This window comes from Denticeps clupeoides, chromosome 7 (genome assembly GCF_900700375.1).
Source record: "Denticeps clupeoides chromosome 7, fDenClu1.1, whole genome shotgun sequence".
NCBI classification, from domain to species: domain Eukaryota; kingdom Metazoa; phylum Chordata; class Actinopteri; order Clupeiformes; family Denticipitidae; genus Denticeps; species Denticeps clupeoides.
Genome location: NC_041713.1, coordinates 8,191,436 through 8,213,319, shown reverse-complemented (window position 1 = coordinate 8,213,319; position 21,884 = coordinate 8,191,436). Strand labels below are relative to the sequence as shown.

The following is a 21,884-nucleotide window of genomic DNA, read 5'->3' as shown; positions in this document are numbered from 1 at the left end:
TGGTTCTCCAACAGTCTTGAAGGAGTTCCCAGAGGTGTTTAGCACTTGTTGGCCCCTTTGCCTTCACTCTGCGGTCCAGCTCACCCCAAACCATCTCGATTGGGTTCAGGTCCGGTGACTGTGGAGGCCAGGTCTCCACTTTTTGTTAAGTACATAACTCCACATTCATAGTTCATTCATAGTTTTGATGCCTTCAGTTAGAATCTACCGACGTAAAAATAAAAGAAAAAACATTGAATGAGAAAGTGTGTTTGGCCTTTGGCCTTTAATGTATATAAAGTTCAGTCAGTGCGCATCGCTGCTTTTCTATGCTAATTAAAAGGAGCGCATGGTGGAGCAGCTGCTGTGAAGTAGTGGTGCACGGTGTCCCCCTGCTGGCGGACTCGTGGAACTGCGCGCAGCCCGGCGTCTGCGGGACTTTCTAACAGCGGCCGATCGTTCCGACGCTGGAAGAGAATTGACGCACCGGAAGCATCAGCAACGTCGAGCCACCGCGGTGACAGCGGAGGACGGCAGAAATCACGCTTCCGTCCACGGGACTGTGGTTTTATTTAAATTTTTAATAGCAACGAAAAAGTCGACAGAGCGCGAAGTCGGGCTCTTGCGGTCTATCTCGTAATACAGACAACACACGCCGCGGAATGACGGTCTAAATGCGTTTTTATCTTCGCTTCTCTCGGGATGCTGGAACTTGCCGCGCCGTTAGCTTGCAGCGGCTAAACCCATCAGTCCTGAACTTTTAAAATGCAGCGTGCGGTGTAGCTCCGACGCGCGAACCGAAGTTCTACATGCAAGGCGTTCAAGTATAAGCACAAAAATAAAATAAAATAATAAAAAATGAGTGACTTGGCGTCCGTGAAAACTTTGCAAGACTGGTGTCGAAAAACGTGCAAAAGTTACAGCGGCGTGGAAATAAACAACATGACCACCTCATTCAGAGACGGACTGGCTTTTTGCGCCATAATCCACAAACACAGACCTGATTTAATGTAAGTACCGCCGCATCATTAGTCACTTACACATATAGCTTTCTTTTCTTCTTTTTTTTTTATTATTATTCAATTGTACGTGTGTAACTCGAGCGTGTCCGCTGCTGATATATTTACCACGCGAACGTCATCCCGTCCCGCTAATCTCATCCTGCGGTACTAATGCTCTTCTGTCGGGGATTTACACTCGCCTGTCAGGAAGGACCTGCGACGTGGTTTTAAAAGAAGATTCCTTCTGTTGCCTGAAGGGCATCTGAACGCAAGAGTTTATGCAGAGTTGTTTTTACTTGAAGCATTGCCCCTGGGCCAATATGCGAAAATCCAACATTTCTCTGGCTTCACTCATATAGTTTTGGTCTTACAATACTGACCAGATTGGAATACTAGTCAAAAAACTGAAGTAAGTATTTACAGCCTTTGCCCTGTAGCTCAAAATTGAGCTCATGTGCCTCCTGTTTCCCCTGATCATACTTGAGATGTTTCTGCAGCTTAATTGGAGTCCACGTGTGGGGAAAAAAACTGTTGATGTCAGAGCATAAACCATGCACAAAGTCAAAGGAATTGTCTGAAGACCTCTTGAATCTTCATTGTGATTGTCTCAAGCTACAAATCTGGGGAAGAAATTCCTGCTGCTTTGAAGGTCCCAGCGGGGACCTTCCATCATTTGTAAGTGGAAGAAGATCAAAACCATTATGATTCTTCCTAGAGCTGGTCAGCCACCTAAACTCAGTTATCAGGGCAGAAATTGACCAAGAACCTCTGTCAGCTCCAGAGGTCCTCTGTGGAAGGTTGTCCTTCAAGAAGGTTCTCTGTAGCAATCCATCACTCAGGCCTGTATGGTAGAGTGGCCAGATGGAAACCAGTCCTTAGTAAAAGGCACATAGCAGTCTGTCTGGAGTTTGCCAGAAGGCACCTGAAGGACACTCAGACCATGAGACAAAGGTGGGATAAGACAAAGATTGAACTCTTTGGTGTGAATCAGGCCAATAACATCCCAATAACATGGTGGCGGCATCATCATGCTGTGGGGATGTTTTTTAGCTGCAGGACCTGGGAGACTAGTCAGGATAGAGGGAAAGGTGACTGCAATAATGTACAGAGATGTCCTGGATGAAAACCTGCTCCAGAGCGCTCTTGACCTCAGACTGGGGATCTTAAAATGGCTGTGCACTGACGCTTCCCATCCAACCTCATGGAACTTGAGAGCTGCTGCAAAGAGGAATGGGCCAAACTGTCCAAGGATAGGTGTGCAATGTTTGTGGCATCATATTCAAAAAGACTTGAGGCTGTAATTGCTGCCAACGGTGCATCAAAAAAGTTTTTCATAGTCATTAAGAAAGTGAAGCACGGCACTTGGTGCACACAACAAAATGTGTCCTCTGCTTTTAACCAGTTTTGAACTGGAAACCTTCTGATTACGGGTCTGTTTCCTTACCCGCTAGGCCATCCACTGCTCCATTATGAGGTGTTGTGTGTAGAATTCTAAGGGAAAAATGCATTTACACAATTTTGGAATAGGGTTGAAACATAACATAATGTGGAAAAAGTGATGCACTGTGAATTCTTTCTGGATGCAATTGGTCACAGAAAAGGTGGGGAAATGGGAAAAGTGTTTAGCAGTGTTTTATCCACTACTAGTATACTAAATATATGAGTTGGACCAGAATAACAGTATTCTTTTTTTTTTTTTTTTGTCTGCGCTAGAGATTTTAGTTCACTTTCTAAGGAGAATGTCTTTGAAAACAACCATCTGGTGAGTTTTATTCATTCTTTTTAGGCAATAAAATGATGTCTTGCTTTTTTGATACATTATTTTACTCATTGATTGCCACATGTCCTTCACTTGTAGGCATTTGAGATAGCCGAGACACAGCTGGGCATCCCAGCCTTGCTGGACCCCAAAGATATGGTGTTCACGGAGGTCCCTGATCGGCTAAGTGTCATCACTTACCTATCCCAATACTACACTTTCTTCAACAGGTTGTCAGATGGTGGGTATCTATAGGAGAAATAATACTTTGCTGTCTGTAAAATTATAACAGCCTGTTTTCTTTTATGCCATTTAGCCAGTTTCTGCAACCTGAAGACACCTAAGGTTACACTTCACATGCAGAATGACCTAAAGCAAGCCAAGGTGAAGACTATCATCTAAAATGTTTTTTAATTGGTATTCTCATTGCTTAAAATTGCTTTTGTTGTTTATCTTAGTGGCATTATTCTCAGAAAAGAGAGTTAATTGTTTTTGTCCTCGTCAAAGAACAACGGGAGGAGCCTGAGCAGTTCATGTGCTGTCTGTCAGAAGCATGTCCACTTAGTACAGAGGCTGCTGGTGGATGGAAAACTTTACCATCGATCTTGCTTCAGGTAATGCCCTCATACAATCACAAGAAAACGTTTCATTGTCTCAGTGTTCAGAGCATTTTATTATAGGAAAAAGCAATGGTAGAGTAAATTTTAATCTTATAATGATTGTGATTGGACCATTGGTTTTATTGTAAACACGGTACCCTCTGTGTTTCTGTACTTATAATTACAGATGTTGTCACTGCAAAAGCACACTTTTACCAGGGTCTTACAGAGTAGGAGACGAGTCTGCTTCTCTTTTGTGTGCACACTTCTGTGCCCCTACCAAAAACTGCTTCCCTAATTCCTGCAAGCATAGTGAACCCAAGGGAACCTTACACAACATTGTTAATAAGAAGTCATCCTCCCTTTTGAATGGACCCCCAGACGAACTCAACGCATTGTTAATAGTGTACAGGGGGAAAGAAGACAAATCATCAGAGTGCAGAACAGACAGAGAGGTACAGGATGACAACTACAAATTGCTTCCCCCTGCGGGCGAAGGAAATAGGGTGTTCGAAGGAAAAGAAACCACAGGAATGGAAGGCAGTTGTAACGATGCAACAACGGCAAAGAGGGACCAAAGTCCTTATGCTTCATCTACAAATTATGTGGGGGTTACTGCCAACCCCGTGTCTACGCCTCATCATTTGTTGAACTGTACTGTTCCTCCTCAACCATCGCCCAGATCCCAAGTCTCTGCTACGAAGAACAGTTCTTTGGCTCGTGGTGAGTTGTCTACCAATTTCTGTTTTTTTTTTTTTTTAAATGCTAAACTCAAAATGCTAAACTATTTTATAGTGTATTTACCCTGCATGATGTGGTCTTTTAGGTGATTCCACCCTGCCGCATATATTACCTGGAGACGATTCTTCAAACTCCAGGAGGTCAGTGTTTTATATTGAAATAGGCAAACAATTTAATTACACTGGAGAAGGCTTTTCCACTCTTCCCTTAATTAAAACTGGGCCAGATTTTTGTGGGGCTATTTAAGATGAAGCAAATGGAAAATGTTCACTAATTTCAAAATTAAATTCTTCAGGGTTTACAGATAAAAAAAAGACTGGTTGCTAGTTGTTTGTAATTTGGACAGCATTTTCATTGGTGTAAAAGATTATCTTTAATTATGTATATTAAAACAATATTTAACAGGATCGATTCTGATTGTGCAAACTACAATATCCACCATTCTTGAACACGTCTTATACAGCACCTCTGAAATATTTCCTGTTAACTGTATAACACTGTTGTTGTTGGTGTAAAGCAGAATGTATGTTATATCCATTCTCTATTGTCAGAATGGCCTACAATGGGACTCAGAAGTCTAAAGACCACCCATGGATGGACATCCTTCACCCCGGGCCATGGGCTAAGCTACCTCCAGTCTCCCAGCCATCACACCCTCCCCGCTCCCGCTCTGTTCCCTTTCTCAATGACATGTGGTACAGATGGAAGGCACATAAGTCATCTTCCAACCCTTTTGATGAAGATTATGGAGAAGAGGGGATGTGGCAAGCTTGCTCAAAGGGAGATGAGGGTCAAACACAGTTGTCCACAGTACCCAGGCAGACATGGTGCAGGATCAGTGAAACATCTGAAGATGGAGCCACAAGCGGTTCAGAAAATGTGGATCAAAAGGGGTTTGTTGAGGCTCAGTCCAGTTTTGTAGGATACCCCTGTTCAGTAGCAGCTATCGCATGTGGCGACACTGACTTTGCTGGTTATCCCAACACTGCTAATTTTGTTCTCCCAGTTTACTCCTCTAGTGTATCAGATTTAGCTGAGATGGGTTGTTTGGCACGGAAGCCTAATTTAGCTAAACCATTCAGCGTGCCTGAGGTGTCCGGTTCAGATGAAAAGGTTGGTGTAGCTAAAAGAGGGAGTTTATCATGTGCTTCTGATTTAGCATTAGCAACTGAAGCCATTTTAGAAGGTAACATTTACGAGGGTCGTAATCTCACCAAAAGCATTTCTGAGCAGCCGCTCTCAACTGCTGCTTACCAAAATTGCAACGTCTCATCTCAGAAGCTGGGACAGTCATCCCCACAAGTCCCTTACCTTAGTAAGGTAAGAGTTAACCATAGATTAATGATCAGGCACCCTTTTATTGATTTTCTTTCAAATCTGGTGTTTAATGGGTCACTGCAATTCTGCTGTGTCATTACCAGCAAACAACAAAAGAAAATCCATTTAACCGAAAAGCCGCCCCAGCTGAAAGCACCAAGCCCAGACCTTTCCAAGACTCATGGTCAACTAGAGCCCCTGCTCCTGGTCATGGGTTTCCGCTTATCAAGAGGAAGGTAACAACAAGGAGTATTTTGCATTATGTGTTGTGTGCATGTAGCATGACACCAACCAACTTGGTACTTCTGAATCCTGATTGCCAACATATTTCCTCCCCAAAACCAGTTCTAGGGGTTTCACATGATTTGTGGTAAATGAGCACTGAACAAATTTTAAAGCTAATTAGCTCTGTGTTGGACTCAAGGTGCAGACAGACCAATTTATCTCAGAGGAGGATGTTCAGGCGGAGAGAGTAGAGCTGGAGAAGTGCTTGGAAAGGCTGGATCTGAAAGGAGTGGAGCTGGAAAGGAACCTTAGGAGCTGTCACAATGGTGAGGGCCAGACCAGAACCCTGAACAAATCAAGTCGTCGGGTCGTTGCACCAGTTCATCTCATTAAAGTTTCTTCTCAGATGAAGAGGGTGATAATCTAGTGGACTGGTTCACTCTGATTCATGAGAAGCACATTCTGTTGCGTAGAGATGCTGAACTGGTCTATGTGTGAGTACTGTTTTAAAAGTAAAATCATTCATCTTACAGAACTGTGTAGTCCAAAAGAAGCTTGCTGTATCCATATAATTGTTCAATTTGTGAAATCAAAGGGCCAAGCAGCAGAAACTGGAAGAGAGGCAATCAGATGTGGAGTTTGAACTACGTTGTCTTCTTAACAAACCAGGTGGCTATCCTATGAATTCCTCAACTTATTTAACTCTTAAGTCCATTCCTTGAGATCTAATTACCAGGAAACTCTTTTGGAACAAGCCAGTGTGCTCCCATGTACACTTTTTAATTAGTCAGGCCTGGGCTTGTTATTAACTGATATTTGTGTGTTATAATGATCGGATTACTTGGTTTTACCTGTTTTATTCAGAGAAAGAGTGGAATAAAGATGATAAGGACAGGGAGAAGCAGTTAATGGAAGAGCTGGTCATCGTAATTGAGCAAAGAAATCACATTATCACCAACATGGACCTGGACAGACAAAGGCAAGCAAAAACATTAGAACCAAGTGATTTTAGGCTACATTTTGTTCCACTTTGCTTATTTGTTCACAAATATTCTGCCACGAATGCAAGTTTGTTACAGTGCATCTTGGTTACGTTTATGATTTCAACTGGGTTTACAGAACTAAAACAATTTATGAACTTCTATAAAGGAAATAATAACAAAAAGTTTATGGTTACTGGTTTCATATTCTAGGGAAAAGGATGAAGATATGTTGTTGTCTACATTGATCAGAAGGAGCGGTAAGGAGGAGTATTTATTATTCATATTTATTATTATTCATGTTCCTCTAAAACATTTCCCTGCCGTTTCAGACTTCAATAAGAGTTCTGACTATAATGAGCGAAAACTAAGGTTTAAGCCAGAGAAGATTCTGAAGATGTTCAGCCACAAGACAGAGATTCTCAAAGGAAAAAACAAAAAGAAGAGCTAAGAATTGGTATTTTATGCACTTATGACAATTTTACTCCATGCTGAGATCATACTAGAGTTCTGATTCAGTACAAAATAATTTGTTTGTTTCTCAGTAGATAAATTATGTATTTTTACATTAGTTTTATCTGCTTAATATTTCCATATACTGCTATTATGATTTGTTTAGACCGGTTTCAACATAAAACCTGGTTTGTGGGTCCTCCTCTTGGCACTAGACCAGTTCTGACCCATCGAGGCCTCTGCAGCCATCCTGTGGTACCTGGCACCAGTGTTGACACTGGCAGTAGATCTTTAGTTTTTGCCGCATATCCAACAGGTTTTGGATTAAATTTGTGGAGAATTTGGATCTCAGATCAACACAATATCATGTTCCTAAAACTTTTCTTAAACAATGTTGGCAGTGTGCAGGGCTGAAAATATTTCACTACCATCAGGACAAAATGCTGCTATGCAGAAGAATACATGGTCTGGAGACTGATCAGTATATGTCACTGAATGTTTATTATAGTCAGCCAAATGATATTGGTATTGCTCATCAAATTGATGGATAAACAACATAATTGTTTAAATATGTAATATATAGATATAAGTAATATATATATCAAAAATATAAAATGTATGGATGTATGAATGCATCTGTGTGTGCATGTAATGAAACATTTTGGTCAAACTACTTCAATCTATTTCATATTTTTATATTTTTTATGTACACTGCTCAACAAATAAAGGGAAGACTTGAACAACACAATGTAACTCCAAGTCTATCACACTTAAATTAAACTGTCAATTTAGGAAGCAACACTGACTGACAATCAATTTCACGTGCTGTTGTGCAAATGGAATAGACGACAATTGGAAATTATAGGTAAATAACAAGACATCCCGAATAAAGCCGTGGTTCTGCAGGTGGTGACCACTTCTGAGTTCCTATGGTTTATGGCTGATGTTTTGGTCAATTTTGAATGCTGGTGGTGCTTTCACTCCAGTAGTATCATGAGACACGGTCTACAATCCACACAAGTGGCTCAGGTAGTGCAGCTCATCCAGGATGACACGTCAATGTGAGCTGTGGCAAGAAGGTTTGCTGTGTCTGTCAGCGTAGTGTCCATAACATGGAGGCGTGGAGGAGGCCGTAGGAGGGCCTCCAGCAGTATGCTACCTCCGCCTTTGTGCAAGGAGAAACAGGAAACCTATCAAGCCTGCAAAATGACCTCCAGCAGGCCACAAATGTGCATGCATCTGCTCAAAAGGTCAGAAACAGACTACATGAGGGTGCCATTTGTGAGAGAACACCAAGATTGGCCAATTCGCCACTAACCCCTGAAAGCAGGTTTACACTGTTCTGCTGCATGCAACATCCTCCAGCATGACCGGTTTGGCAGTGGATCAGTAATGATGTGGGGTGACATTTCTTTGAGGGGCCGCACAGCCCTCCATGTGCTAGCCAGAAGTAGCCTGACTGCCATTAGGTATCAAGATCAGATCCTCAGACCGCTTGTGAGACCTTATGCAGGTGCGGTTGACCCTGGGTTTCAACTAATGCAAGGCAATGCTTGATGTCATGTGGATGGAGTGTGGTAGCAGTTCTTGCTAAATTAAGGCATTGATGCTATGGACTGGCCCGCCTGTTCCCCAGACCTGAATCCAATTGATCACATCTGGGATATAGTGTCTCGCTCCATCCACCAATGATGCGTTGCACTACAGACTGTCCAGGAGTTGGCAGAGGATTTAGTCCAGGTCTGGGATGAGATCCCTCAGGAGACCATCCGCCACTTCATCAGGAGCATGACCAGGCATTGCAGGGAGGTCATACAGGCACATGGAGGCCACACACACTACTGAGCCTCATTTTGACTTGTTTTAAGGACATTACATCAAAGTTGGATCAGCCTGTAGTCTGTTTTTCCACTTTAATTTTAAGTGTGAATCCTAATCCAGACCTCTATGTGTTGATCAATTTGATTACTATTGATAATGTTTGTGTAGTTTATTGTCAGAACATTCAACTATGTAAAGAACAAAGTATTCAATACGAATATTTAATTCAAATCTAGGATGTCAAATCTAGGATGTTTGTGTTCCCTGTATTTTTTGAGCAATGTATATATCAAAGAAGATATATAAATTAGAAGAATAAATCAGGTGGTGGTGAAATTCAGGTGTTTTCAGCTCCTGAGAAAGGTTGCATGAAATTGCTTGCTGTGCATGCCAAGAATCACTGGAATTGTGTGGTGATCAGATGAGATAAAAATTGGGCTGTTTCACACGCAAGGAAAAACAAACAGTGAATTGATACCGCTGTAAAAATAGAATTAAAAAGGCTTATACATGTTTTTCTTCTGTAAATAAAATATAATATAAATAAAACCAGGCCTGTTTTTATTCGTGGAGTTGGTGTTCAGATTTCATTTCCCCAGGTGTTGGACGAAGTGAGCGTCTCACCCCCCAGTCGGTAGGTGGCGTGCATGACCACCGCGGTGCATGAAGCCGGAAGTGACGCGTGCGACACGGCGGAAACAGCCCTGCGGCCACGGAACGCTTCGTCTTTCCATTCTGCGTGTTTATCCGAAGACGTTTTTTATTGTCGCACCCTGTAGCGGACAAACGGGACAAATTTAAAATGTCTGACAACGAAGACAAGTGAGTAAGACGCGGTACGTTTTATTCGGAACTGTATACGAGCAAAACGAGGAAGTTAGTGGCTTACCGTTCCTACACAAGACGACATGTGGCGTGATAACACATTAAACCCATATACGTTGATTCAAGTCGTCTTTATTAATTTCTTTTATTCGCTTTTGTGACTAACACTGTGTTAAAATCTGACCAAATTCCCAGTCTGCGCGTTTTTACACGTTGCACGGGGCCAAGTACATTTAAAACATTTTTTCTACTTGTCATTTATCTTTTTCTGGCAGCTTTGATGACGGAGATTTCGATGATGTGGAAGAAGACGAGGGATTGGATGACTTGGAGAACGCGGAGGATGTGAGTTGATGTGATTATTAATGAGGAACGTCATGGGGTGGTAGTAGCCTAGTGGGTAACACATTCGCCTATGAACCAGAAGACCCAGGTTCAAAGCCCACTTAGACCTTCGTTGCTCCAGGGAGGCCTGTCCCTGTAACTACTGATTGTAAGTCGCTCTGGATAAGGGCGTCTGATAAATGCTGTAAATGTAATGTAATGAATGAGTGGTGCCTGGCAAATAAACACAAAAAAAACGAAAGCACGGGGTAGATCCACGGGGCAACTATGTGGAGAGAGTGCACGCCCTCTGGGCACCACAATCTCTGCAGACCTCTCCTGGAATGCCAACAGCACAGCGCAGCAGCCTCTGCACTTCCTGAGAGGGCTCTCAAGAAATGACATCAGCGAGAAGCCGCTGGTGACCTTCTACTCCTCCACCATCGAGAGCATCCTGACATACCACAGCCACAGAGTCAGACCAGAAGAGGGTGCAGGGGGGTAGACTGTTGCCCCCTCCCTCACTGAAAGACATTAACACATCCTTTTACATCAAGGGTATAATCCTCAGTGGCACCTCGGTATTCAAACCAACAAGCTTCTGATTATGGGTTCGCTTCCTTACCTGCTAGGTCACCACAGCCTCAACTGATGCTGTTTGCCACAATCTTCAGCAATGTGCAATAATCTGAACTATTTACATTATGTGCATCTATTCTATTTATTCCTCTGAAGAGTCTTCTATATAAACAAAAGATGCTTCAATACTGACCTGTAAACTCTGCATCATTGTTGTCCGTAACTTTTAAGTGTCTACCAGATTTACTGGGTGTATACTGTTATTGTTTCAACTGTGTATATTGTCTGCAGTGCCATCTGTACGGCACTGAATACAGTCTGTACTGCCACAGTCTGTCTTTGTCTGTTTGTACCGTTCAGTAGCTACAACAATTTCCTTGTATATGTGCATTGACGACAAAAGCAACCTAACTAACTGTCTGACTTTTAGCCCAACAATCATGGCTTGGCATGTGTTTTGTCTATGGACTGGCTTCACTTCTAACTCCCTGTTCGCCTGTTTGCAGGAAGACCAGGAGAATGTGCAGATTCTCCCTGCTGGGGAAGGACAACAGGCGAATCAGAAGAGGATTACTACTCCTTACATGACCAAATATGAGCGAGCGCGAGTGCTGGGAACACGAGCATTGCAGATAGCGTAAGTAACTCCACATTGGTTCTGTTCTGCTTGCTCATGTGGGTTGTTATATGCTGTCTTTACTGTTATTGGACTGATGGAAATATGTATCATTCATTTTTTGAGAAGGTCACAGTGAAGATGTTTAATATACTGCACATCATGATTTTTGGTGGGATTAACGTTTCAGTTTTCTGTTCTCAGTATGTGTGCACCAGTCATGGTAGAGCTGGAAGGTGAAACAGACCCATTGCAGATTGCCATGAAAGAATTAAAGTGAGTTTACAGAGTCATTTTCCATCTTTGAATATTATTGTTTTCTTCCTTAACTGTATAAACCAGCCATTTCCATTCTGTATATCTAAAAACTGCTCTTTCTTATTTTGTGTTCAAACAGGAGTAGGAAGATCCCAATCATTATTCGCCGATACTTACCGGATGGGAGTTATGAAGACTGGGGCTGTGATGAGCTAATCATTACTGATTAATCTGTTGTTTCAGTGTAAACTGTATTAGACTGCACGTGAGTGGCTGAATTCGTCTACCTACGGCCCACAGAAGAATCGCAAGAGAACTGGCACCATTTTTTCCTGTTGTGCTGCAATATTCGGTTACTGATAAAGCATTCCTCCACTAGGTGGTGTTCTGAATCAGGATAGACGTGTGTTTTGGAGGATGCATGTGGTTGTATGAATTATTTTTATTTGTTCTTTATTTTAAATGCAATTAAATATTTTTAAAAAGTTACAGTGCAATTTACTTTTTTTTTTCTTTCTTTTTTTTTTCTGGATGCTTCTTGCAGATTGCTGCTAGTCAAAAGGTTACTAAAAGCTAATGGCCCTTTTTTGAAGCGGTTTATATAAAATAGGTCAGAAGTACCATGCAACCTCAGGCCTGCTTTGGCATGTTATATTAAAAGAGCCATGTGAGATATCTATATATACTTTAACTTCACTCAGAGCTGTCTTTTTTCCTCTGGTGACTCTGGTCACACTGGTGTGACTAAAACTCTAAACTGAAGGAATTTGTTTTCTGTCCTCAGTGATATGCTGTCCCAGTTAGTGTGGTCTTCCTGAAATGTAGGAAAACCTAATGTTTTTGTGCAAATAGCTCAGTTTCTTATGTGTGTAATGGCTTTGTTAACCACTTAATTCCATTATCATAGGACAAAACGTTTTCTTAGGACATATTTACGTGTAGATGTTCTCTGAAGAGACCAGTACACAACGTAGCTGGTCCTTATTAATGCTTAAAACACTAAAAATAAAATGGGTTTAATGTGCATTTATAAATTCCTTTATACATCAATTTATTTTCATTCGAGATGTAAAGTAATGAGAGCATGATGTAAAGAGTCTTTTTCTTCTTTTTTTTTTTTTTTTAGAATTAGTTCTGTACCCAACTCCATGACAAAGTGCACCTCTTCAACACTTCGGTACCTCCACATCAATTTTTATACTTTGCCCTGTAAGTTCTCTTGATTTCCCTGTCGCCCACTCCAGTCTCGGAATGTTTTAATCCCATTACATTCTCAAACCTGGGAGCACAAGCAGGAGGGTGGGGCTGAGTGGAGGGCTAGACGGATGGAGTGATGGGGAGGGGAGGAGAGCGGCAGTGGGTCGTGTGCATGAGAGTCCCTTTGTATCCCGGGCAGAGTTCTGGATCCAGCTCCCTCATCAGCGCCCACCCCCCACCCCCCATCCATCCACCCGACCCACCCTGCTCCATCTCCCTCCGCTGCCCTCCTCCCTGCTCTGGCGCTCAATGGGGCTCTTTGTTTTACCAAAGTATCACACAGCCGATTAAATGGAGGGAATTAAGAATCAGGATTAACCCGTAGTGCACACAGGCACGCACATACGTAAGCGTGCGTGCCCACACGAACTCCACACATTTCAAAAACAACATCAGGCCTCCGACCACACCAGACTGGCACGTTTCCTTTCCTTTAAAAAAATGCGATGCCATCCCTATGCAAATTCTTCCAATTAAAGAAATGCAACATTGCAGTAGAGGAACAGCAAGTCACACATTAACATGTCCATCTATTCCCACTTACACACATTCACAATAAAGTCATCACTCACCTCCTGCTTAAATATTTACCTGTGAGCGGCCGGCTACTCGCACCCAACTTCTCACCACCATCGTACCATTTACAGAAGCAAGAAGAGTTAAGATTTATTTAGTGTGGGAGAAATTCATTAGTTAATACTCTCTAAGGCTCCATCTTCTCTAATATTTACAGAATGTTTTGTTCTGCTGGCAAAGGCGACTCAGAAGGTACAAAATGACGTGACAACATCGGTCAAAGGCTTTCAACATTTAAGAGAACAAAAACAGTTAACAGTGAACAAAAACCATAATACCAGCAAATATAAATAATATTTTTTGTAATATATAACAAGCATGTCCAACTACAAGATGGTAGGATGTAAAATGATGTTTTCTTGTTCACCTTATAATACTACAAAAATGTCAGAAATAAAGCAAACTAATAATTTGTGATATCTTGGGCCAAATTAAAAAGCAAAATATCAAACATTTTACTTTAAGTTAATATGCTCTTGTATGGACCTTACATAAAAAACATTGAATTTCTAAACATATATTAAACTGAACTCAATGCATAATCATTATTTCACATTGTATGGCACCCCATGTTGACTACATAATCTGTGCAGAATATTTTTGTGGCTAGAAAGAATGGCATTTTTAAAAGGCAATATTGGCAACATTTTTCCTTTAAGTTATGTAATCAAAGTAATCATGAAATGATTAAATATTTGTTATAGGCAAGACTCAGAAGAAAACCCATGTGGATCTCCTGTTTGACCTCTAAAGGTCATTGTCACTGTATTCAGGCACATGTGGTGAGCCAATCAGGCACAAGAGAATCTGCGTCTATATGCTTGGATAAAATCATTTCACACATTCACCATGTGTGGATTTGTTTTCTACCCTTTCAGTCTCAGGCAACTGCATTTTCTTTGACAAACTACAGAAAGAAAGAAAGAAAGAAAAAAAGAAAGAAAAAACAAATATCTACAAAAGTATCATTTCACACTGAGTATATACACATTTTCAATGTTCAACAAGGTTGAACATTTTGTATATAAAAATGAAGGGCAGTGGTGTGGACTTTGCAGTGTAGCAATGGCAACAACGATGGTATCAACAATGACATTAATATTAAAAATGATAACAATGAAATAGTGTGTTATGTTTTCTGAAGAAAAACACAAAAGACATGTATTTTGGTTAATAGAAAAGGATTATTCATCCATAAGAAATTCATCAACACCTAAGAATGTACAAATAATATTGTCTTGTTGTGTGTGTGTGTGTGTGTGTGTGTGTGTGTGTGAGAGAGAGAGAGTTCTGTGTATAGTGTGTGGTAAATGCAGTGCTGAATCAAGTCAATAGTCAGTGCTAAAACGATCCAGTTATAGACGATATTGAATTTTGAAGTATACCGACAGTCACTGATTTGTGTGTTTTACAGCAAACTGTGCAACGAAATTCCTTTATTTAAACTTTTCGAATTTCTTGGTCTCTAAAGTTTTGGTCTCAAAACTTTGGTCATGTTTTACCGGTGCTCACTATCGATGACAAAGGAACTGTGCATGAAATTCTTCACATAAGATCAATACTAGCACATAAATGCTGGACGCTTTTGAAAAATATTTCTGTGTGATGGTTCAGTGTGTGTTGTGCTGAATCTGTCCTGCTCTACTTTGATCATGCCTGAGATATTGATGGGATTTTAAAAATGAACAACTGCTCGATTTCATTCTTCAATTCCACATCTAAAAAAACAACAACAAGATAAAAACAAACCTGTTAGGGTTGTCGGATGGTGTTTTACATTAGCCTTTGTCCGCTCAATATGTGTGATCGAACCCACAGAGTAACTACTGTGTGTGACCCCAAGAGCTCCGCCAAATGTTGTCCCTCGTCTTTGCTGGGCTGTCTGACTCGACGCCAGGCCACAACGGCTCTGGGCCACCACTGTCTCCCCATTCCTCCATCCCTCTCCCTCCCTCGCTCCATATCTCTGGCACTAGGACTTTGGCCGCAGCGGGGTCTGCGCCTCTTCCACCTCCTCCTCCCCCACTGCCTCCCCCCTCTCCTCCTGCAGCACGTCTCTGTCAAGGCCGAGAGAGTGTGGTGTAGACTGGCTGCTCCCAGTGTGTGGGGCTGTGGGACTGGGGTACGCTGGAAGGGTCTGTGATGGCCGTGTACAGCGGCCTCTGGGTCGGGCCCATGTAGGAGAAGGCTGAGTACAGGCTGGACGGCTGGCCCGAGTGGGCGTAGTAGGACCCAGAGGCCTGGTGGTCGGTGTAGTCGGCGAACTGGGCGCGGGAGGCCAGCGAGGGGAAAGCCGAGCTGTAGTGCGGCAGGCTCAAGGGCGTGTAGGTGACGTGGGAGCCCCCGGCGGCCGCGGGTTCGCTGGAGAAGTGGCCCGCCGGGCCGCTCTCGCTCTTGATCTGGGCTTTCGAGGGGTCGGAGCCCAGAGAAGAGGAGTGGTGCTGCTGCTGCTGCTGCTGCTGCTGCTTCGACAGCCAAGCTGCAGAGTGTCCACTGGCTGCTGCGAGTGCCGTGGAGATGCTGTACGCATAAGGCGATGACGACGACCCAGCCGCCGCCGAGCCCTGGCCCACCCCGGGGTGGCCATTCGGCGGCAGGTACTGGTCGAACTCGTTCACGTCGAAGTGCTCCATGTTCACTTCATGGCTGATCTCGCCGATGTCTACTTGGCAGAAATCGATGTGTGGTTTGCCCGGCACCGATGCCGATCCTGAACCACCCTCTGCACCGACCCCCAGGCCTCCACGGGAGCCGCCTGCCCCGCCGCCCTCTCGTTTTCCCTCACCAGACTTTCCCGACTGCAGCTCTGTTTTAGGCGTGGTCGGAGGTGTGGGTGGACTGTGGCTTTGGCCTGTACGGAAGTAAAGATCACAATCAGTCGAACAAAAAAAACAAAACAGTAAGAGCATTCAGTCAGACTTGCCACTGTGATGAGGGTGCTGTCTAAATTTACACATGATCACTGGGATCTGCGTTACCTGCCTGCTTTCCAGCTCAGTTCAGGATTAGATTTAGAATTTAGGACTGGGTGTCTTAAGATTTGGAATTAAGTATGTGCCAAAATGTTTTCTGTTTCTCCTTATGTCAATACCTCTTCTATCAGTGGGATTTACTTAGAATAAGTTGAGAGAGCAATTTGCATTTCCTGCCAAATGGCCGGCTAACGACAGAGCGCTGGAAAACCTCCTGGTAGGTGGACATTGGCATCCATGATGTTTTTTTATTTAAATGGCCGTGTAGGAGGATATTGGCTGTGACCATGGCCGTGTAGGTGGGGTCAAACAGTGTGGCCTGCTGTGGCCCACCTGCAGCATGAGGGTGGTGCCCGTCGCCCATTGGAGACCCCGCCCCTCCGCCATGGGCCACTTCCAGGTGCAGACTCTTGTAGTGCGATTGGCTGTGGCTGACCTCACCCTCAGAGTGGGCATCGCTTTCATTGCTACTGCCGGGCTTGCCGTTCTTTCGGCGGCGAGGCTGGTACTTGTACTCAGGGTAGTCCTTCTTGTGCTGTTTCCTCAGTCTTTCAGCCTCCTCAATAAAGGGTCTCTTGTCATTCTCGTTCAAGAGCCTGAGATGATTAGAGAGAAATGGAAAAAAATGCATGAAGCAGAGCATTATAACAACAATAAGATTGACCCCAAATGCACTTGCTTGGGAAGCAATTCCCATGACATTTAAACTTCTGACACAGAGGTCAAGAACTTTGACTCAACCCCAGTCGAAGCAAGTGCAACTTGTTTCCTGTGTGGCCACAGACCTTGCTAAAGGCATGTTTCGGAAGTCTTGAATTACCAACTGGTAATATATTGGTTGGCAAATTATGACAGCGATGACTCGCAGCCTATTGCAGCGCAGTGTCAATTGGATTGGGCCCTCAGGATTGAAAATTCAATTATATCAGAGGAGCAGACAGATCTTTGAAACAGGCATGGGAAGCAGCTGACCTTTCGGACTCTGCACTCATCATATTTCTTGGCCTATTATGTCCTCCGGTTCGAGGTTAAGTCTTCAACCAATGAATGCCGAAACCCCATTAAAACTAATTGATTCCCAGGATTCCCCGCATGCAGACACCAGTGCTCGGGCAGGGAAAATGAGACGCATTCACCAGACCCAGCGCAGCCGAGACCGGAACTCATCGATTGGACGTTTCGTGCTCAAAATCTCGAACGCTGATGCTCCCATAAAAATAATAATAATAATAATAAAAAAAAAAACCTCTCCGTGAAAACGACGCGAACGCGAACCGCTGGGGTCCTAACAGGGGGTCTCACCTCCACAGCTTGCCCAGCGTCTTGCTGAGCTCGGCGTTGTGCAGGTGCGGGTACTGGTCCGCCAGCTTCCTGCGCGCCGCCTGCGCCCACACCATGAACGCGTTCATGGGTCTCTTGACGTGCGGCTTGCTCTTGCTGCCCGAGTTCACTCGCACCGGCATGGGCACCAGCGTCCAGTCGTAGCCGTTGAGCACCTGGCTGACCGCCTCGCGGATGCCGATCGGGAAGCGGTCGTCCTCCTCGTCGGACTTGATGGACACGCCGACGCCCACGCCGGACGCCTCGTCCCCCGCCGACGAGATCTGGGCCTGGTGGCCGGAGAGGGGCGAGTCCCCTCCGCCCGCGGCGCCGGACGAGTGGCCCGGCGACAGGGAGTGGCCGTCGTCCGAGACGCCGGGGCTCATTTCCACCTCGGATAAACTCTGCTCCTCTCCCGACATGCTGCGGCTGCACTAACCTGCCTGTTCTCGGGCTTGTTCTCTCTGAAAAGAAGCGCGCAACTTCTCCTGATTCAACTAGGCCTATGCGTTCTTCTCCGCGTCCAGTTAAGCTTTTTTTTTTTTTTTTTAAAAAACACCAATACGTTCACTGACCTATTTTATCCATACGTCTAAGCCTGTATAAATTTCCAGTCCGTTTCAGTTCTCAGTCTTCTTTGCAGAATTCTGTTGGATTTGCGCATGAAAGTTCTTTCCATTCGTACTGATACGATCACGCCTCTGCGCGCTGGTTTTTCTCGGGTTTCTGACGCTCCGATGCCCTCCTGCCAGGCTCCACCGTCCTCCCCACCCCACAAATGTACCTGCAGGCGCGAAGAAAAGGGAACAGCGATTAACATTAGTCGGAAAAAAAACGCTTTACAACTCTGCATTCTGTACATGCCACTAATTATAAAGCACGTCAACGTCCCATATTTACATTTTTGTACATTATTAAGCTGTTATCTGCCTCATCATTCTACTGCTCCCTACTCTGTAATGTAATAAGCTATGTAATATATATATATTTTTTAATTAATAGTAATTACAGATCCCTTGGCGCTTCAGGGCCACGTCGACGCAGCCGGAATGTTTTCGCAGGCCGGGCCCGACTCGCGCTAACAGGCTACTGTTCAAGGCTCGCCAGTTGTGACAAGGTCCCCGGAGAGCCGGCGCTGGAATAATACGAGCCCACAAGCAGCACAGGGCTCCGCTTCATGCCGACGCTGGAAACACAAACCGCGCGGCCGCGGTGGCGGCTGCGCCCGGGCGCGCGACCGACGCGCGCGCGCACGCGCGCCCGCGCCCCTCGGTCGGACACTGTGGGCCCTCTGTGCGGAGGGAAAAATGTGGGGTTTTGTCCGGCAGAAACAGGGGCGGGTCTCCCCAGTGGCTGCGACCTTTTGGATTTTGTATCATTAATTAATAACAGTATTTTAAGTAATTAAGGATTTGCAATTTACACATACACTACTCCTCACTGGGAGAAAAAAAAAGTTTACGCATGAGGTGGTTTTAAGGCGATTAGGAAAAAGCATATTTCGCAAAGCTGTAATGGAAACACGTTTTTACGCGCATTTACAGGTCACATGACCTTCTGAAATATACAAATTAGACTTTAGGCCGGAGGGATGACTTCTCGCGAGAGGCCACAACACATTTAGTGTGTTTTTGTATTATGACCGAATGGAACTACCAACTACACAATCATGTATGGTCGCCATATGAAGCTTCACTTCAAAAGTTACATGATATCTTATAATACGAGACGATGACTGCACGTGACCAATTTGTTTAATTAACAAAATCATAACCTGAAAAAAAAACGTCCCGGCTTTCTGTAGATAATTACGTTTCGGGGGCCGTAGCCTTCAAATTATCTCTACATCGGGTCCCCGGAGGACATTCCTGGGGTCTGTAAACCCACAGCAATACCGGAATATACTGAAGCCAGTCCCCATCCTAGCGGTTTACGTCCGACCTTGTTTTTCGCCTTCTCACCACGACGTGACGTCGACTCATTACCGTTGAATTAAATTGGGTTCGGGCCTGCATGATGAGCCATGTGACCCGACAGCGTTATGTGGCGTTTTTCCCCCCCGTTAGACAGAAGCCCCTCTGTTTCTGTAGGGGACCCGCTTTCAACCAAATAAATAATCAAAAAAATGAATATAAAATCGACGTGGCGGAATGATATAGGATCGCAGCTACGCCACAATTGCGCGGCGACGTGTCCAGCCTGCGCCGTTGGGACAAGCTGTATGTTTCGTCGCTTGACTTGGCAATAACTTGTCCCAAATTCCCGCTGGCCGCTCCAGCATCTTTTATTTTGAGCCACGGTGGCGTATCTCCCCAGCTCATGAATAATTAGGCTGTTAAATCCCGTATGGTAAATATATAACGAACTCCAATTCAGATGTGGGGAAAAAAGTAAATGCCAGATACACACACAAATAGTACCACAATAAAACCGTCTTAAAGTAGGCCAAACATTAATATAGATTTTTTTTCAATCCAGGTTACTCATTACAGTGTGTTAAAACAATTAAACATTTATCTCTACCAAACGTTCTGTTTCTATTCAAGTGTATTTAAAATACTTAAAATAATCAGGAAAAACCACCGCTGCCTGAGATTATTCTAAATCCTAATCCCCCTAAACCCAGCGACGAAACCGCGCGTTGGAACGGCGTGTGAGCGTTTCCAAATGAGAAAAACATAATCGAAACATAATAATAATGATGATAATGATAATAATAATAATAACATTAATAAGAACAATCGCGCGCAATGTCACGCAGAAGCGCAACGTGGCGCGCCCCTGCGCGTCTTACTTCGGGAGTGAACGCGGAGGTCGCCGCTGGGCGCGAGGGTCCCGCCAGTCCCCGGCTTCGCAGAAGTGACGCTGACGCTGGCGCTCGCTCTCCCCCGGCCCCCTCGCTCCCTCGCTGCGCCGCTATGAATGCCCGCTCTGTGTGGCGCGCCCGGCCTTAAAGAGCCCCGTTGTGTGAGGGGAGAGAGAGAGAGGGGGGAAAAATGTATTCTGCGCGGAAGGGAGGGGGAGGGGGGGGGGACGAGAAAAAAAAAAAACCTTAAAGGAGAAGCGAGGTTACACGCCCGCGCGCACCGGGATTGGCCGACGCGCTGCGCCACGGTGGGCGGGGCTTGGCCTCTGCGTAAAGACGTGCGTTTTGAGAATGCTTTAATCGGTGTTTATTTCGCGTAACTTAAATGCAGTTATTTCAACATAGAAATTTGTCACATTTCTATTTTCGTGTTGCATAATCTTCATACCCATAAATACCTCGTTTTAGAGCAGAAATCCAGATTAAAAGCACTCCAAACCCAAACTACGTGATGATATTTTGGCTCATAAAATATTTAAACCGTGCCCTCGTGTTGATATAATAAATTACTAGTTGTAGTTGTGTTGTATTCGAGTGTAAAAAATATTATATTTGAAACAGGCTACTTCTTTTAATGTAAAAATGCATCACTACGATCATAGTTTGGTTTAAATGGAGAATTCATTCATTATGGCCTAACTTAAACGTTACTTAATGCTAATCCTGCTCATCGAGGACCCTGTTTAGTGCCAGTCTCTACATTCTCGAACCCATCGGCGTGCAGTCATGGGACGGACACGCCGCGTGAAAGGGGGACTGGGACGAAAGTTCAATTAGCACTCTGCCCCAAAACGCTGCCGGGGGACAGACTGGTCAGACCTCTGGTCAGGCCTGGGTCAGGAATTGGGGGTTTCCACACCGGGCCCTCGAGGAACGGGGTTTGCTGCACCTGCTATGCGCAACGACGCCTCCAAATTTTGGACAGCAAAGAACAAAAAGTCCTAAAATTGTGAAAGGAAATGACACAAATGCAACATTATTTTTAATAATGTGAGCTAATAATCGCATTGTAAGTTTATATAATTCAATTAGGTATAAAAAAATATATATCGTTTGAAAATGAAGATCTATTGTCTGCCATAAACCACACCTTTACGCACGACGCGCACTCTGGAAAGGCGTGTAAATATGTCCCTGGGAGGGACCTCGCCCGCCGTTCTCAGGCCAACGTCACGCCGGGCTCCGGTACTGTACCTACCGCGCGCCCACGTGGCCGGATCGAAACGGAACCCGCGCGCAGAAGGCCGCGCCGCTTCGTGCCGCGCGTGCGTGCGTTTTATTCTCGCACCGGCGCACCGAGCGGCGTTCGCAGGGACGCCCGGAAAGGAGAGAAGGCCCCGAGCGCGCACAAACACGCGCTGTTCCGCGCAACAATAAAAGCCCTTGTGTTTCCATCTCACGACGCCCCCCCCCCGC

General features: G+C 44.5%; 3 protein-coding genes across 6 annotated transcripts; 2 read left to right on the top strand and 1 right to left on the bottom strand.

Annotated features, from left to right (window-relative positions):
* The first annotated feature begins 406 nt into the window (after positions 1–406).
* On the top strand, positions 407–7,799 carry micall1b.2 (MICAL like 1b, duplicate 2). 4 transcript variants are annotated; one of them, XM_028987937.1, is made up of 15 exons: positions 407–989; positions 2,694–2,742; positions 2,839–2,980; positions 3,056–3,123; positions 3,247–3,353; positions 3,526–4,061; positions 4,165–4,219; positions 4,631–5,399; positions 5,501–5,632; positions 5,821–5,947; positions 6,028–6,115; positions 6,217–6,290; positions 6,486–6,600; positions 6,815–6,861; positions 6,934–7,799. In XM_028987937.1, exons 1-15 carry the CDS (start codon positions 838–840, stop codon positions 7,050–7,052), a joined length of 2,580 nt encoding a protein of 859 aa, XP_028843770.1. In that variant the 5' UTR covers positions 407–837; the 3' UTR covers positions 7,053–7,799. The 4 variants fall into 4 exon arrangements, with proteins under 4 accessions (XP_028843770.1, XP_028843769.1, XP_028843768.1 ...); XM_028987936.1 differs by having other exon boundaries at positions 6,815–7,058; positions 7,221–7,799; XM_028987935.1 differs by having other exon boundaries at positions 6,815–7,799.
* A 1,739-nt stretch (positions 7,800–9,538) lies between these two features.
* Positions 9,539–11,966, top strand: polr2f (RNA polymerase II, I and III subunit F). The gene is made up of 5 exons (XM_028986929.1): positions 9,539–9,697; positions 9,976–10,045; positions 11,110–11,240; positions 11,424–11,495; positions 11,617–11,966. The coding sequence occupies exons 1-5, from the start codon at positions 9,678–9,680 to the stop codon at positions 11,705–11,707; spliced, it is 384 nt and encodes a 127-aa protein (XP_028842762.1). The 5' UTR covers positions 9,539–9,677; the 3' UTR covers positions 11,708–11,966.
* A 1,561-nt stretch (positions 11,967–13,527) lies between these two features.
* On the bottom strand, positions 13,528–20,558 carry sox10 (SRY-box transcription factor 10). The gene is made up of 4 exons (XM_028986209.1): positions 20,397–20,558; positions 17,585–18,386; positions 16,616–16,878; positions 13,528–16,161 (listed from the first exon to the last, which is right to left on the bottom strand). The coding sequence occupies exons 2-4, from the start codon at positions 18,022–18,024 to the stop codon at positions 15,371–15,373; spliced, it is 1,494 nt and encodes a 497-aa protein (XP_028842042.1). The 5' UTR covers positions 18,025–18,386; positions 20,397–20,558; the 3' UTR covers positions 13,528–15,370.
* Positions 20,559–21,884: the final 1,326 nt, after the last annotated feature.

Excerpts from the sequence above, each read along its gene's own strand:
- micall1b.2 (XM_028987936.1), top strand. The coding sequence starts at position 838 with ATGAGTGACTTGGCGTCCGTGAAAACTTTGCAAGACTGGTGTCGAAAA. Across the intron at positions 5,633-5,820 it reads TTCCGCTTATCAAGAGGAAG|GTGCAGACAGACCAATTTAT; the intron begins GTAACAACAAGG and ends GTTGGACTCAAG. Across the intron at positions 6,601-6,814 it reads ATGGACCTGGACAGACAAAG|GGAAAAGGATGAAGATATGT; the intron begins GCAAGCAAAAAC and ends TTCATATTCTAG.
- polr2f (XM_028986929.1), top strand. The coding sequence starts at position 9,678 with ATGTCTGACAACGAAGACAA. Across the intron at positions 9,698-9,975 it reads ATGTCTGACAACGAAGACAA|CTTTGATGACGGAGATTTCG; the intron begins GTGAGTAAGACG and ends TTTTTCTGGCAG. Across the intron at positions 11,241-11,423 it reads ACACGAGCATTGCAGATAGC|TATGTGTGCACCAGTCATGG; the intron begins GTAAGTAACTCC and ends TTCTGTTCTCAG.
- sox10 (XM_028986209.1), bottom strand. The coding sequence starts at position 18,024 with ATGTCGGGAGAGGAGCAGAGTTTATCCGAGGTGGAAATGAGCCCCGGC. Across the intron at positions 16,879-17,584 it reads ACGCTGGGCAAGCTGTGGAG|GCTCTTGAACGAGAATGACA; the intron begins GTGAGACCCCCT and ends TAATCATCTCAG. Across the intron at positions 16,162-16,615 it reads GCACCACCCTCATGCTGCAG|GCCAAAGCCACAGTCCACCC; the intron begins GTGGGCCACAGC and ends ACTTCCGTACAG.